At 32.9% G+C, this 14,631-nt stretch overlaps 3 protein-coding genes across 3 annotated transcripts; all 3 read left to right on the plus strand.

Moving 5' to 3' along the window:
• Positions 1–233: 233 nt before the first annotated feature.
• Positions 234–2,740, plus strand: LOC110779719 (upstream activation factor subunit UAF30). Its single transcript, XM_021984205.2, has 2 exons — positions 234–600; positions 2,292–2,740. Exons 1-2 carry the CDS (start codon positions 298–300, stop codon positions 2,406–2,408), a joined length of 420 nt encoding a protein of 139 aa, XP_021839897.1. The 5' UTR covers positions 234–297; the 3' UTR covers positions 2,409–2,740.
• Positions 2,741–5,040: 2,300 nt separating this feature from the next.
• Positions 5,041–7,021, plus strand: LOC110793362 (uncharacterized). Its single transcript, XM_021998227.2, has one exon. The coding sequence runs from the start codon at positions 5,161–5,163 to the stop codon at positions 6,892–6,894; it is 1,734 nt and encodes a 577-aa protein (XP_021853919.1). The 5' UTR covers positions 5,041–5,160; the 3' UTR covers positions 6,895–7,021.
• A 1,521-nt stretch (positions 7,022–8,542) lies between these two features.
• Positions 8,543–13,647, plus strand: LOC130470165 (protein FAR1-RELATED SEQUENCE 5-like). The gene is made up of 6 exons (XM_056839790.1): positions 8,543–9,100; positions 9,859–10,317; positions 10,888–11,399; positions 11,685–12,243; positions 12,593–13,123; positions 13,418–13,647. The coding sequence occupies exons 1-6, from the start codon at positions 8,911–8,913 to the stop codon at positions 13,645–13,647; spliced, it is 2,481 nt and encodes an 826-aa protein (XP_056695768.1). The 5' UTR covers positions 8,543–8,910.
• The last annotated feature ends 984 nt before the right edge of the window (positions 13,648–14,631 follow it).

The following is a 14,631-nucleotide window of genomic DNA, read 5'->3' on the forward strand; positions in this document are numbered from 1 at the left end:
TAGGCTGAGCCTAAATCTTCTCCAATAAAAAGCCCAGTACTAAATGGATTGAGCATTGAGGCCCATTTACTAGGCTGAGCCCAAATCTTCTCCAATAAAAAGCCCGTTTTCAAAATAAGACACTGTTAGGTATACGAAGGGTCACGATCAGACGCAGGCAGATCAACGGACAGAAATAAATGTCAAGATACCCCTAAAAATAAGAATAAGAATAAAAAACGTTATCCAGGGAATTGAAGCAGAATAGCGCACTCTTGAAGCAATTTTTTTGAAACTCAGAGCTAGAAAGAGAAAAAAATGGCCGGAGCACTAGGGGGTGGGATGAAAGTGGTGGTTTTAGGGGCGAAGAATTCGTCTGTATTTGGTGGTTTTCCGGTGAATAATCCGTCGACAGTGGTGTGTTTCCCGTCGGAAATTAACCGGAAATTTGGAGGAGTGGCGGCTTGTGCTACTTCGCCGCCGACAACAAGGAAGCCGAGAGGAATAATGAAGCCGAGACCAATTTCTCCTGTTCTTCAAGAACTTGTGGGTGCTCCAGAAATTTCTAGAACCCAAGCTCTTAAGGTCATCTGGGCCCACATCAAAGCCAACAATCTTCAGGTTATCCCTTTCTCTAGACTCTATCATTCCAAAGTTTCTAATAATTTCGAGTGATTTTTAGGGTTTTATTTGTCTCTAATTTTTGCTGTTTTATGAATTGCATATTTTTGTGCATTTTTAGTAATTTCGGAGTAATATTTGAATTGTTTCTTGTTCTTGGGTGTTGGAAATATTACGTCTACTAGAGAGAATATTTTTTCTTGTTTGACATGTCAAAACTTTATAATTTTTTGTGTATGTTTTTAATTTTTGCGAAGTTAGATGGTAAACTAATATCTGTGGATTAAGATAATAGAGATTATACTGGTTTCCATGTTTGGATAGTGATTTTTGTTGTAATTTGAGGCTATACCATTAATTTCAACAAAATAATGGATAAGCTTACCAGAGTGTCTCTTTTACTCTTTATCGTACTGTAAGCAGTGTACATTCGACTCCTCTTATACTTCCTTAGAGACGATGGGGTATAGTAAATGACCTTGGAAATGAACAAGGTAGTTCTCCACCTGGCTCGACTGGACTCATTTGCATATATTCATACTTTAGTTGTCTATAAACTTCCTCCATTTCTTATTAGTTGACACAATTTGACTTCGACACTATTCATACAAGCTTTATGATTCTCTTTTGTGATTTATCTTGATAAAAAACTTAAAATCATACGGGGTCTTCTAAGATTCGTCTTAATGACTTTTTATAATCTTTTCCTATTCATAGTTGGAGATATTAATTTTTGAAATCGGATATTGGCAAACGTGCCTAAAGGATTGTGTCAACTGGAAAAGAATGGGGGAAGTATTTAGTTGTGGTTGAAACATTTATCAATATAAAGTATGTGAAATACCTCTGATTAACATCGAATAACGACCTCTGAAGTGTGAACTCTTCCCGTTCCCAAGGTGTTTTGCTCTTTGCTTTTTCTTCAAGTACTTAGGAATTAGGAATGCATTTTGAAAGCTGAAACAAATTCAAGTACTTAGGAATGCATTTTGAAAGCTGAAATGATATTTTAATTTGATTTGTCCAAATTGTATGTCATCGTTGTGTGAATTTAATTATTGATTAAGGAAGTCTTTTTTTTTTTTTGACGGGATTAAGGAAGTCATATATACATACATGTCGGCTTTCTGCTGAAGTTTAGAATAGCAGGGTTATCTAGTTATTCTTGTCAATGATGAATGATACTTGGGTATCAATGACATTCATATTAGTTCCCATCGCTTTTTAGGAACTAATGCTTTATCTCTGATCAACCTGTAAAGCTTAAAAATTCAAGTCAAAATTGGATATCTCTGGCCATTCTTGTTTTCTAGAATATGGTCTCTTTTTTTAGTACTAATTAAGAGCACCTGAGTTGTGTAATGAAGACATTAGCAAGAAGGTAGTTTTCTTTCATGCATTATTTCCTTTAATGCTTGCATTTGTTTCTTAATGCTATGGTATTGATTTCTTTCCTTGCGACATGAGTATTTTAAGGAACAACTGCTTAGTTATTCAGATAGAATAAACAAAGAAAATCTCACATGCTTGTTTCCGTGTGATCTGATTTGATCCTAACTTCTACACCGAGCTTCTATAGTTCTATACCCTGGTTATGCACTCATTTATGTATTGAAATTCCAGTTTTGCAGTAATTATGTTGTCTAATGTATGAGGCTTTTAGTAATCTGAAAATTCTGTCTCATGTTTAGGACCCCAACGACAAGAAAGTCATCGTATGTGACGAGTTGCTGAAGAAAATATTCGCAGGAAAGGAACGCGTGGGTTTTCTCGAGATCTCAGGATTGATCACTCCTCACTTGCTTTAGCTGCTCAATTCTGGTCATCACCAACCATGGACTCGTGGAGTTTGTCTACCTAGTATCTTAGTTTTTAGTAGAAAATCGAGCTGCAGAGTCTTTGCATTAGATGTGCCCTTTTGCTTGTTATTATGGGTTTGAGCATCATTTTGCTAAGTTTTGACTTGCAACTCAGTACATTTGCTACTCCAGGTGTTAGTGTCTTTTCCAGAACAATGATCAAGGGATTTAGGAAATCAGAAGATAATTAGATGTTCAAAGTTTTTGTATCAAAACCATAATTCTGAAGATCATTAGTTTGTATTTATCTGAAGTTCTTTGGCAGTCATATTATCTTATTATGCTCTTGTGACTTGGTCCTTTATCTCGAGTTCTTGTACAGACACCATTTCTGCTGAGTTTTCAGCAATCTTGGTCAGGGTACATCCTCTGTTTCATGTAACAATTTTAAGTATCCAGGCAAGCTTTCAGCAGTGACTCTGTGATTGAGAATTAGTTTTCAACTGAAGATAACTTTTACAGGCCAATAAAGAAGATGATGAGTTACACTAGGTTAGATGTTTGGTTGACATGAAAAAATATAGGAAGTATGACTTTTTAGGAAGCCTCCATTTGGTTGGGTGTAAAACTTTTTCAGTGTAAAATAATTTTCATGGAAAACAATTTACAATGAAAAACGCAATTCCAAAATTAGTGTTTCGTTGTTTGGTTTTATGTAAGAAAAATGAAAAAATAAAAGGAAAATAAAAGTGAAAGTAAAGCACGTAGTGAAAAGAGTGTACAAGAGAGATGAGGCAAAAGGAAGGAAAATCGTTTTTCCTCCATCTTGAAGGGAAGATGGTATTTCATCATCGGGAGAACAATTTTACTCCTAGGGAAAATGATTTTACACTAATTCCCACACCAAACAATGTAAAATTGAAAATAGAGGAAATCTGTTTTCCTGGAAAATGTTTTACGCCCTACCAAACGGAGCCGAAGTGGAAGATTAAAGTATTGTTTGGTTGATAAAAACATGGGAAGTTCCACTTACTAGGAAGTTCTATTTTCTACCAAATGGAGGAAGTTGCTTACCTAGGTTTCCCTAGGTAAGTGGAACTTCCCATGAGAATTTACTTCATATGTTTAACCAAACAATATCACCCACTTCTTAGGAAATGCTTATACATGGGAAAAACTTAGTTCTACTTCCCACGATCAACCAAACGACCCTTAGGAATTTTACACAAAAACATGTCAGCTTACCCTAGTCACTTTAGGGACTAAGGTTTGGTTGTTATGTCTGAGTGGCCTGACTGCATAAGCATACTCATTGTATTTTTTGTTCTAATACGAGGAGTTCCCACCGTCTTTGACGAGTGGACTAATCTCCCGTGGGAGTTTTCATGGGTACCTCAATTACTCGAATCTGAGAACTTGGTTAAGGGCCTCTAGTTGGTAGCATGTAGAAAAGCATGCTCATTTACTCATGCTTATATGTAAACAGTGAGAGAATCATTCTACCTTAATCATGTTTTATTCCTAATCTCGGAGACAACGTGCTTAAAATATCAATTAGCTTACTTTGTGTAAACAGATGGCACGACTAGAACTGCCTAACATAGATCCAAGATCGCAATCTTTACATTGGATATTACCTAAAGAAGACGGAAAGTATACATTGGTTTTGATTACAGAAGTTATTTAAGCTAAAGTATAGCACACCATTTAGCCCCTTTTTCTTACTAATTGAGTAATTGTGTGAGGCAGGCAGCCGTATTTTCTCGAGACAATCCCAGTTGTACTTGGAACCTCATTTTTTTATTGTGTTTTGAATCTTTTTAACTGTATTTGATTTGAGGGGGAAGCAACTGATGAAACTAGGTGGGAGTAATCATAAAAATCATGATATATGCCGTTAGGGAGGTCATGTTATTCTGACTTTTATTTGGCTGAAGTGAACTGAACTAAACTGGATTGGACTGAATGAAGCAAAACTGTACTGAACTACCTTGATACGGAGGGTTCATAAGAATATAGTGTAATTTTCATTTTATACGGGTGTAATTTTGCTTGCACCCTCTCACATTCTCCACCCAACATGGTCATGTGCAACCAATCATAAGGAGAGTAGGGTTCGGGATTGTGAAATCACACACGTGTAGAATAAAGAATAGACACCTGGTCAAGTGATCATATACGGTATAGCAACCATGTAAACAAGGAGGTTGCGTAGTTAGGAACAAATAAGTACCAACAACCGATCAATCCTGATTAATTTCTACCGTGTAAACTGTAGAGAGAGTCACAAAGGACAAATGATATAGACGAGATTTGATCTCAGATTTTAAATACCCTCTCTAATCTCTATATGTGCATGATTTGACTCCTCGTGGGAGGTTATTTCACAGTTTAGTTGATGATTAGGTATAACTAAACACCCAATTGGAGGATAATAATTTAAGTAACCAATATTAAACAATTACAATATTTGTCTTCACTTTTTTCTTTTAAAGCTAGCAAGGTCATGTTTGAGTCAACCATTTGAGTACATGATTAAACTTTGTCCAAAATTCTCAAGCTATAACCTTTTAGGGTAACTTTAATACCTTTCTTGTTATACCAAAATTAACTAATAAAAAATTAAAAAAAACTTGATTATATACCAATACTGATAGTCTGATACATCTACTCCCCTTAGCTCAATCAGTCCAACAAATCATACTTTCTTCCTATATTCTACCCTTCAAATATATTCCCAAAATAGATCATATAAAAAAGTATGAAAATTAACCCACCTGCAAAAATATGCACAAAACCTTATTGTTTCTTTTGTGCAATGAATGAACCAAACACACATCTCAGAAGAAAAAAACTTGCAAAATGCTTCAAAGAAATGCCCTTCATAGATGATCAAGAACATGTATTGGTATTAAGCAGTCTTTGGAATTTAGCCATGAATCAACCAAATGATCCAGAATTCCCATCTCTTGGAATTTTCCAATGCATGTCCAACTTCATTCTCAAAGGTATTAATTACAAAGACTGGCTTCTCGTAGACCAAAACATCTACATACCATATTATGCAGCTCATATCATAGGTTCATACACCATGAACAACCCCAAGTTTGCAGAAAAAGCTGCAAATTCTGGTGTAATTCCACCATTGTTGGACCTTCTAAGAGGTAAAATGAGTTGGGTAGAGCAACGAGTGGCGGTCCGAGCACTTGATCATCTTGCAAGCCATGAGAAGTCATTTAAAAAGCTTAAAGATTATGAAGGGGAAATAGTGGGGTTATCAATGAAGATAGCTTCTAAATGCTTAAAAGAAGTTTATGATAGTTTTGTCAGAAAAGGAGAAACAGAAAGGGTAGAATTGGAATATCAGTGTGATTTGCTGACAAGAGGAGTTGGAGGGTTGGAGTTTGCAAACAGAAAAGCAGAGGAATGGGCAAGTCAGCTTCAATGTTGGTGTCTTTCTTTGTTAGATTGCTTTGTCAAAAGAGAAAGAGGGTTGAATCTGATATGCTGCAATAATCAGAGTTTTTTGACAGATTTGAGTAAAATGTGGGGTGGTTTAGTTAACAGGAAATCTGCTTCTGGTATTGGTCTAATCAGAGGTTTATGTCATTCAAAAAAAGGAAGAATTAGTGTTGCAAATTCAAAAGAAGTCATTTTAAGCCTCTGTAATACAAGCAGATCTTCGGATGATTTTCAGTACATGGCTATTGAATCACTCTTGTTAATACTCAAAGATTCAGATACAAGGTACAAAGTTATAGATTATGCAGTTTTGTATCTTAAAGATTTGGTTGAGATTAGTAGAGTTAAGGAGAGAAAAGGGGTTGTTGGGGAGATGATTACACAGGTTTTGTTGCAGGATTATGGGAAGATTAAGTATGGAAAGTTGAGATTAAGTGAAGGAGCTGAGAAGGGGTTGGAAGAGATTTGGGAGGTTAAAGTTGAGAAGAGGAAAAGAGAGAAGTTAATGAATGATGAAGAGATTAAGGAAATGAAATGTTTGGCAAACCAAATGAAGAAAGAAGGGAATAAGTTGTTTTGGGAAGGGGATATTGAAGGTGGTTTGATGAAATACACAAAAGGTTTGGATATTTGCCCTTTAAAGTATAGAAAAGAGAGGATTGTTTTGTTTAGTAATAGAGCTCAATGTAATTTGATCCTTAAAAACCCAGAAAATGTGATTAGTGATACAACAAAGGCGGTATGTTTGTCGAGTAGAGGTAACAACAACAACCCACATTGTAAGAGTCTTTGGAGGAGATCACAAGCTTATGATATGTTAGGGTTGGCTAAGGAAAGTTTGATGGATTGCTTATTGTTCATTCATTGCAACAAGAATTCTAAGTCCAATGGAAGAAAGGAGTACAATGTTCCGTATTATGCAGCTCGTATGATTAGTAAACAGACTCGTGCCACGTGGTTGTTTACTGGGGTTGTATCTACTTCTCAGTGCGATCATTTTGAAGACATTCAAGAACCAGATGATGGTAGTTAAAAGCTTGTTCGGTATTACTGTCAGTTTCATCTTTTGGGTTTTGTTTTGATTTTGAAAGTCATGTGATTTTATATTGAATCATGAATTGAAAAAGTCATACCTATCGTAATCATATTGATTTTTAAAATTGACAACAAAAGCTGATAATTGTTTTGATTTTTATCGTAATCATATTGATTTTTATATAATTTTCTTATTTTACTATTTTAGTTTTAAAAAATAATAATACCGAACGGACCCTAAGAGTTTTTGTTTTATTTTGGGCAAGTAACCAAGAGTAAGTTGATAATTGCAGTATCTACTTATCTAGTATGGGATTTTGTTGATTTTGGTAGGTGATATGGTGCATTAGATTAATTAGGTGGGTATTACTATTATGGAGTATAATAGTTCAATAATTGGTACTTTATAATATAAAATTAGCAAAGTGGGGGTAAGTTTCCTATTCTATGTACGTCCAAATTATCTCTGCTTTCTAGCTTTTGGTGGCTGATTTTTCTAGATTTCTACTTAATCTGTGAGAATTGTAGTCGTTGGTAGAGTAAACATAGCATCTTCAAAGTCAAAAGCGCTACTAATGTGAAGTATGATTATTGAACTACTTCACATTTTCAAGTTTATTAAAACTTAAAAAGAACATAATCAGTAAATCTAATATACATATATAAAGGAGGCATAATTGCTGAAAGATTAGAGCGCCACTAGGATTATTAATGGTTTCGGCCAATGAAAAATAACATTTCTAATTTCTTTTTGAATTAAAAAAATCAAGTGCAACGTAGATAATTAATTAGGTGCCACGTAGATAATTTAATTAATTAATTATTAATATATACAACTCCATCGAAAATCAAACACTCTAATAATTAAAAAAAATCGATTGCCATGAAGATAATTAATTAGGTGCCACATAGATATTTTAATTAATTACTAATATATACAACTCCATCTAAAATCAAACACTCTAATAATTAAAAAAATAAATCTAAAATAAAATTCATCCAAAATCAAACAATAATCTAAAATAAAATAAATAAAATTCAATTTAAAATCAAACATTAATCCAATATTAGAGCGCCACGTAGAAAAATCTAATGGCTTCGGCCAATGGAGGAATATTTGCTGAAATATTAGAGCGCCACCTAGAATTACTAATGGTTTCGGCCAATGAAAAATAATATTTCTAATTTCTTTTTGAATTTAAAAAATCAAGTGACACGTAGATAATTAATTTGATGCCACGTAGATATTTTAATTAATTAATTACTAATATATACAACTCCATCGAAAATCAAACACTCTAATAATTAAAAAATAATCGATTTCCACGTAGATAATTAATTAGGTGCCACGTAGATATTTTAATTAATTAATTACTAATATATACAACTCCGTCCAAAATCAAACACTCTAATAATTAAAAAATAAATCTAAATTAAAATTCATCCAAAATCAAACAATAATCTAAAATAAAATAAATAAAATTCAATTTTAAATCAAACATTAATCTAATATTAGAGCGCCACATAGAAAAATCTAATGGTTTCGGCCAATGAAAAATAAGATTTCAAAATTAATTTTGAATTAAAAAAGTCGAGTGCCACGTAAAGAAATGATTAACTTCCACGTAGATATTTTTTATTAATTATTTAATAATACAAAAGGTCTTGTGTGCAACAGGTGCACATTAATATTAATGTGCACCAAGTTGTCACACGTGTGAACGCGCAGCAAAATCACGAAAAGAAAGAAAAAAAATCACGCAAAGAAAGAAAGAAAGAGGAGAGAGAAATCGCGCAGAAAAAATCGCAGAAAAGGAGAGAGAAAAAAAAACGCAGAAAGAGAAGGAAGGAAGAACAAAAACGATCGACATTGAAATCGATCGACATTGAAATCGATTGACATTGAAGAAGGAAGAAGGACGCAGAAGGAAGGAAGAGATCGACATTGAAATCGAAACTGAAGAAGAGGAAGAACAACGCAGCAAGGAGATCGAAATTGTGAAATCGATAAATAATGGAAAACCTAATTAGGAGTGTGATTCAATCCACTCAAAGAATTCAAGTTCCTGTTGAACCTGATATTCAAGATGCAACAATGGAGGACGTTCTCAACAATTGCATCGAAAACAATGCTTTGGCACAGGAACGTGAAGAAGAGGAGGCAATGGAAGCTGAAGAACAACATATTATTTCTGATTCTGAAGGTATGAATAATTAATTATATGTTTGAAGTTAAAGTTATGGTTATAAACGTAAAAGTTAGGGATATTCCTGTTAAAGTTATGTAAATGTGTTGGTTTGCCTGAAGTATTGGTGTTTGAAAAAGTTACAGATATCAAAGTTAAAGTTGAGGTTTTCAGAGTAAAAGTTAAGTATGTAAAATGTAAAGATATAGTTATGCATAAAAGTTATAGTTTATACGTTCAAAGTTAAAGTTATAGTTATGAATGAAAAAGTTAGAGATATTCCTGTAAAAGTTATGTAAATGTGTTGGTTTGGCTGAAAAATAGGTGTTTGAAAAAGTTACAAATATCAAAGTTAAAGTTGAGGATTTCAGAGTAAAAGTTAAGTATGTAAAATGTAAAGTTTAGAATATTTGCTTAGATTTTTAACATGCATGATTTTAATAAAGAATTTACATGGTTTTATGCATAAAAGTTATACTTTGATGCATAAAAGTTAGCCTTGTTTAAATAGATATAAGGCTTGTTTTAGTAAAAGTTATAGTGTTATCCATAAAAGTTAGACTTATTGTTGTAAAAGTTACAGTTTTATGCGTAAAAGTTAGGCTTGTTTTAGTAAAAGTTAGCCTTGTTTTAGTAAAAGTTAAATTTCTATGCATAGAAGTTAAACTTGTTTTAGTAAATGTTGGCCTTGTTTTAATAAAAGTTATAGTATTATGCGTAAAAGTTAGGGTTTAATAATAAAAATTTCTGCTGATTTTTGGTAATTGCAATAACAGAACCGGATCAAGATATTGTTGGAACACTGATGGGATACACTGCTGAAACAGTGGAGGAACTTCTAGGTTTCTATGAAAAACATGCTAGTGAGGTTGGATTTTCCATAAGGAAAGGAAACACGAGATTCAAAGTTGGGACAAGAATCGTGCTTGAAAAGACATATGTTTGTTCAGCAGCAGGAGTAACAAACAATGGAAAGAACAAAAAGAAAAAAGTGCAAACAGTTGTTCCTGTAGTGCCCAAAAAAGAGAGAAAACCAAGGCAAGTTTCGATCACGAGAACGCAATGTAGGGCTTGCTTGAGAGTGAAAATGAATTCTGAAGGCAGATATGAGGTTGTTAATCATGTGATAATGCACAACCATGATTTAACTAGAAGTCAATGGCACTACTTGCATAGATCTGAAAGGCAAATAACGGAAGAGAAGAGGGAGGCAATTGAAACTATGCAAAAATCTGGTAATAGTTACATTTTGATAGTTAAACTTTTATGTTCTGTGTAAAAGTTATTGTTTTGATACTCATCCTTTTGTTACTGCAATCACCTTCTAAGATGAAAAAAGTTGGAAATATAAAAGTCACACTCATCTCAGTTAAAGTTAAGCTTTTTAAAGTAAAAGTTAGGTTAGAGTAGAATGAGAACTGTCTTTAACTTTGACAACAATTTCCTTAACTTTAACCTACATAACCACAACTTTAACACAAAAATTAACTATAAGGTGTTAAAGTTAAGTTAATTACAATTAAAGTTTTAGAGGTTAAAGTTAAGCTTTTTAAAGTAAAATTTAGGTTAGAGTAGAATGAAGACTGTCTTTAACTTTGACAACGATTTCCTTAACTTTAACCTAAATAACAACAACTTTAACACAGAAAATTAACTATAAGGTGTTAAAGTTAAGTTATTGACAATTAAAGTTTTAAAAGTTAAAGTTAGCCTTTTTGTACTAAAAGTCAGGTCTGAAGAAGTAAAAGTTAAACATTTTGCCGAAACTATTATTTTATTTACATTCTTTTATGCTGAACTGACAGGTCTGTCATCCACGGCTTCCTTTAACTACATGGCAATTGAAGCTGGAGGTGAAGAAAATTTGGGACACTCGAAGAAAGACCATCTAAATTACTGCACGAGGTTAAAAATGAAGCAAATAGAAGGAGGTGATGCACAAGCAGTAACTGACATAATGTATTTAGAGCTTGAAGGTGACCCAAACTTCTTTTTTAGATTTAGATTGGATGAAAAAGGTAAATTGAGGAGTTTGTTTTGGAGGGACTCTATGATGATGGAAGACTATGGAATTTTTGGAGATATAGTGGTTTTTGACACGACGTATAGAACAAACAGGTATAACCTAATTTGTGCTCCAATAGTTGGAATAAACAACCACTGGAACAATTGCATGTTTGGTTGTGCATTCATAGGAGATGAAAAGATTGAGTCGTTTGTGTGGCTTCTACAAACTTTCAAAAAGTCAATGGGGGGAAAAAGTCCAATATCAATCTTTACAGATCAAGATGCAGCAATGAACAATGCCATCCATCAGGTAAAAATCCAAGATTTATCCTTTTCAGAGCCCTTAACTTTAACTTCATATTCCTCAACTTTAAGTTCATAGTCCTTAACTTTAACTTCCAAATCTTTAACTTTAAGTTCAGAATCCTTAACCTTAAATTTAGAAATCTTAACTTTAATTTTAGAATCCTAAAGTTTAAATTTAGAATACTTATCCTTAACTTTAACTTTAACTTTATAATTCTTAACTTTAATTTCAATTTTCTTAACTTTAACTTCAAAAATCTCAACTTTTAACATTGAGTTGTATATGCAGGTCTTTCCAGATTCAAGACACAGATTATGTGTATGGCATTTGCATCAGAATGCTATTACCAGATTTGGGGCATTGAAACGAGATCCAACTTTTAAGAAGACATTCAACTATTGCTTGTATAAGTGTGTCACAGTAGTTGAATTTGAAACCAATTGGAGATCAATGCTGCAACAATATGAGTTGATAGGGGAAGAGTGGTTTACAAATGTATACAATTTGAGAGAAAAATGGTGCCCTGCGCTAAGCAAAGACTTCTTTTCAGCTGGGATTTTGTCTTCACAACGAAGTGAAAGCACTAATCACGCCATCGGATTTAGAGCAAATAGAACAACCAGTTTAACTGATTTCTATAGATTGTTCAAAGGTACAATACAACGTTGGAGAAGTACAGAAAAGCAAGCTGAATTCTCTTGTAGTAAATCGGTTCCATCCTCGGCTTTACCACTATCTGGATTGTTGAAACATGCATCAGAAGTTTACACGTTGTCACTATTCAGAGACTTTGAGGAGGAATTTGGATATTCAATTGCAACAACAGCAAAATTAATTTGGAAACAAGGTAAATATCAGAATTTAAAGTTAGTCTTTTTACTGTAAAAGTTATGCCTTTTTTTAATAAAAGTTGATAAACTGAAATATAAAGTTTATTAACTTTTAATTCACCAGGGCTAACTTTTATACATATTTTCATAACTTTAAGTAAAAAGTTTAGGTTTTTTGTTTTAAAAGTTAAGATTTTGAAAAAGTTTAGGCATCTGAAGTTAAAGTTTAGAATTCTGAAGTTAAAGCTAGGTTTTTTATTTTTAAAGTTATGTAACCTGAAAAATTAAGTTTCATAACTTTAAGTACACCAGGGCTAACTTTTATATTGATTTTCCTAACTTTAAAACATGGTACTACTAATGCAGAAAATACTGAGTTCTATGCTGTGTCCATTGATGAAGAACCTTGGTCTGCACAGAGAGTAACATACATCCACGAGAGCCAAACAGTATCATGTACGTGTAAAAACTTTGAAGCTTCAGGATGGTTATGCTACCACTGCATTAGGATATTGCACCTTCATTCGGTTAACCGGATTCCAGAACAGTACATCAAAAAGAGGTGGACAAAATATGCCAAGTCATCAGTTTGGAACAAATTAGAAAATGAAAAACCAGAAGAGGTGCAGTACACACCTTGGCGCCAAACCATGGCTAGGAAATACTACAACCTTATCTTGAAAAGCCAATCAAATGAGGAGACAAGAACCCTTATGGAGGATGGTTATGCCGCTAGTGTGTCTCTGGTTGATGAACTTCTAGCGTCATTAAATCTTTCAAACACTGACGACGCTTCAACCACAGAAACAAGTGCAACAGCAGCACCTGAAACAAGTGCAACAGCAGCACCTGAAACAAATGCAACAGCAGCATATGAAACAAACTCAGCACCAGCAGGTAAAAGTTAATTGTTTTTTGGTTAAAGTTAAGATATTCCTTGTTAAAGTTAAGTTAGAGATGATGAAAGTCTGTCTTAACTTTAGAATAAATTTCATAACTTTAACCTACAGAACTACAACTTTAAACCAAAAAAACTATAATGTGTGAAATAAAAACAGATTGGAACTCACATTTTCTTAAAAAGGAAAATATGTAAAAGTTACAATTTTATAAGTAAAAGTTAGGGTTTTATATGTTAAAGTTTGGGTTTTATAAGTAAAAGTTATGATACAGTATGTTAAATGTTTGTAGGTACTCATGCAACAACAACAAGTGATACAAGTGTACAACAAGCAACAAGTTCTGAACCTGCAACAAACACAACAACTGAACCTCCTATGGTATTGGATCCTGAACGTTGCACAACAAAAGGAAGGAACAAAAGACCACGAGGACCATTTGTCAAAAAGAAGAAGGGAAAAACTGCAGCGCCTCCAACAACAGACTTTGGAACAATAACTCCAAATTTGAGATTATTTTGATTCTTTTAATGTTTTATATCAAAAATAGAATTTAATTTTTTCTTAAAGTTAAAGTTAAGGTTTATGAAGTTAAAGTTTAACATTCTGAAGTTAAAGTTTACTAGACTTGAGAACTTAGTAAAAGTTTCTTTACATTGAAAGTTTGAATATATACATTAAAATTTAGTGAAGTATAATATTTCTCTGAAGTGTATATATCTTTTAATCTGTCTTTTGTTCAAAAATGTAAAAGTTGGATTTATATATTAAAAGTCAGGCTAGATATAGTAAAAGTTGAGGTATATTTGCTTAACTTTTAGCATTAAATTAACAACTTCTAATATGTTACGTAACTTTTTCTAAACATCGCCAAAACCCATGTTACTTGGACTGACTTGGATACGTGTCCAAGTGTCTAAGATAAATTGTGATTTTTTTTTTCGGATTTAAGTTGAAAATAAAGTTTCAAAGTGCATGGATACTTAACGTACAATGAAGAATTGAAGTTATATACCAAAAACCAATATTATACTTAAAGTTGAGAGTTTTGTACTTAAAGTTACCCTTTTTGTAATAAAAGTTAGATAAACTAATATTAAATTTTCTTAACTATTTCAATAACAGGGCTAACTTTAATGGTGATAATCTTAACTTTAAGCATAGAATCAACAACTTTAAATACATGTTTCAGAATCCTAAACTTTAACTTTAGAACCCTCAACTTTAACTCAATTATCCTAAACTTTAAGCCTAAACTTTAACTTTAGATCCCTCAACTTTAACTCTAAAACCCTAACTTTAACTCTATAATCCTCAACTTTAACTTAATTATCCTAAACTTTAACAGCAGAATCCTAAACTTTAATTTTAGAACCTTCAACTTTAACTCTAAAACCCTAACTTTAACTCTATAATCCTCAACTTTAACTCAATTATCCTCAACTTTAACTCAGAATCCTAAATTTAACTTTGGATTCCTTAACTTTAACTTCAAATGCCTAAACT

The sequence above is a fragment of the Spinacia oleracea genome, chromosome 3 (assembly GCF_020520425.1).
Source record: "Spinacia oleracea cultivar Varoflay chromosome 3, BTI_SOV_V1, whole genome shotgun sequence".
Lineage (NCBI taxonomy): Eukaryota > Viridiplantae > Streptophyta > Magnoliopsida > Caryophyllales > Amaranthaceae > Spinacia > Spinacia oleracea.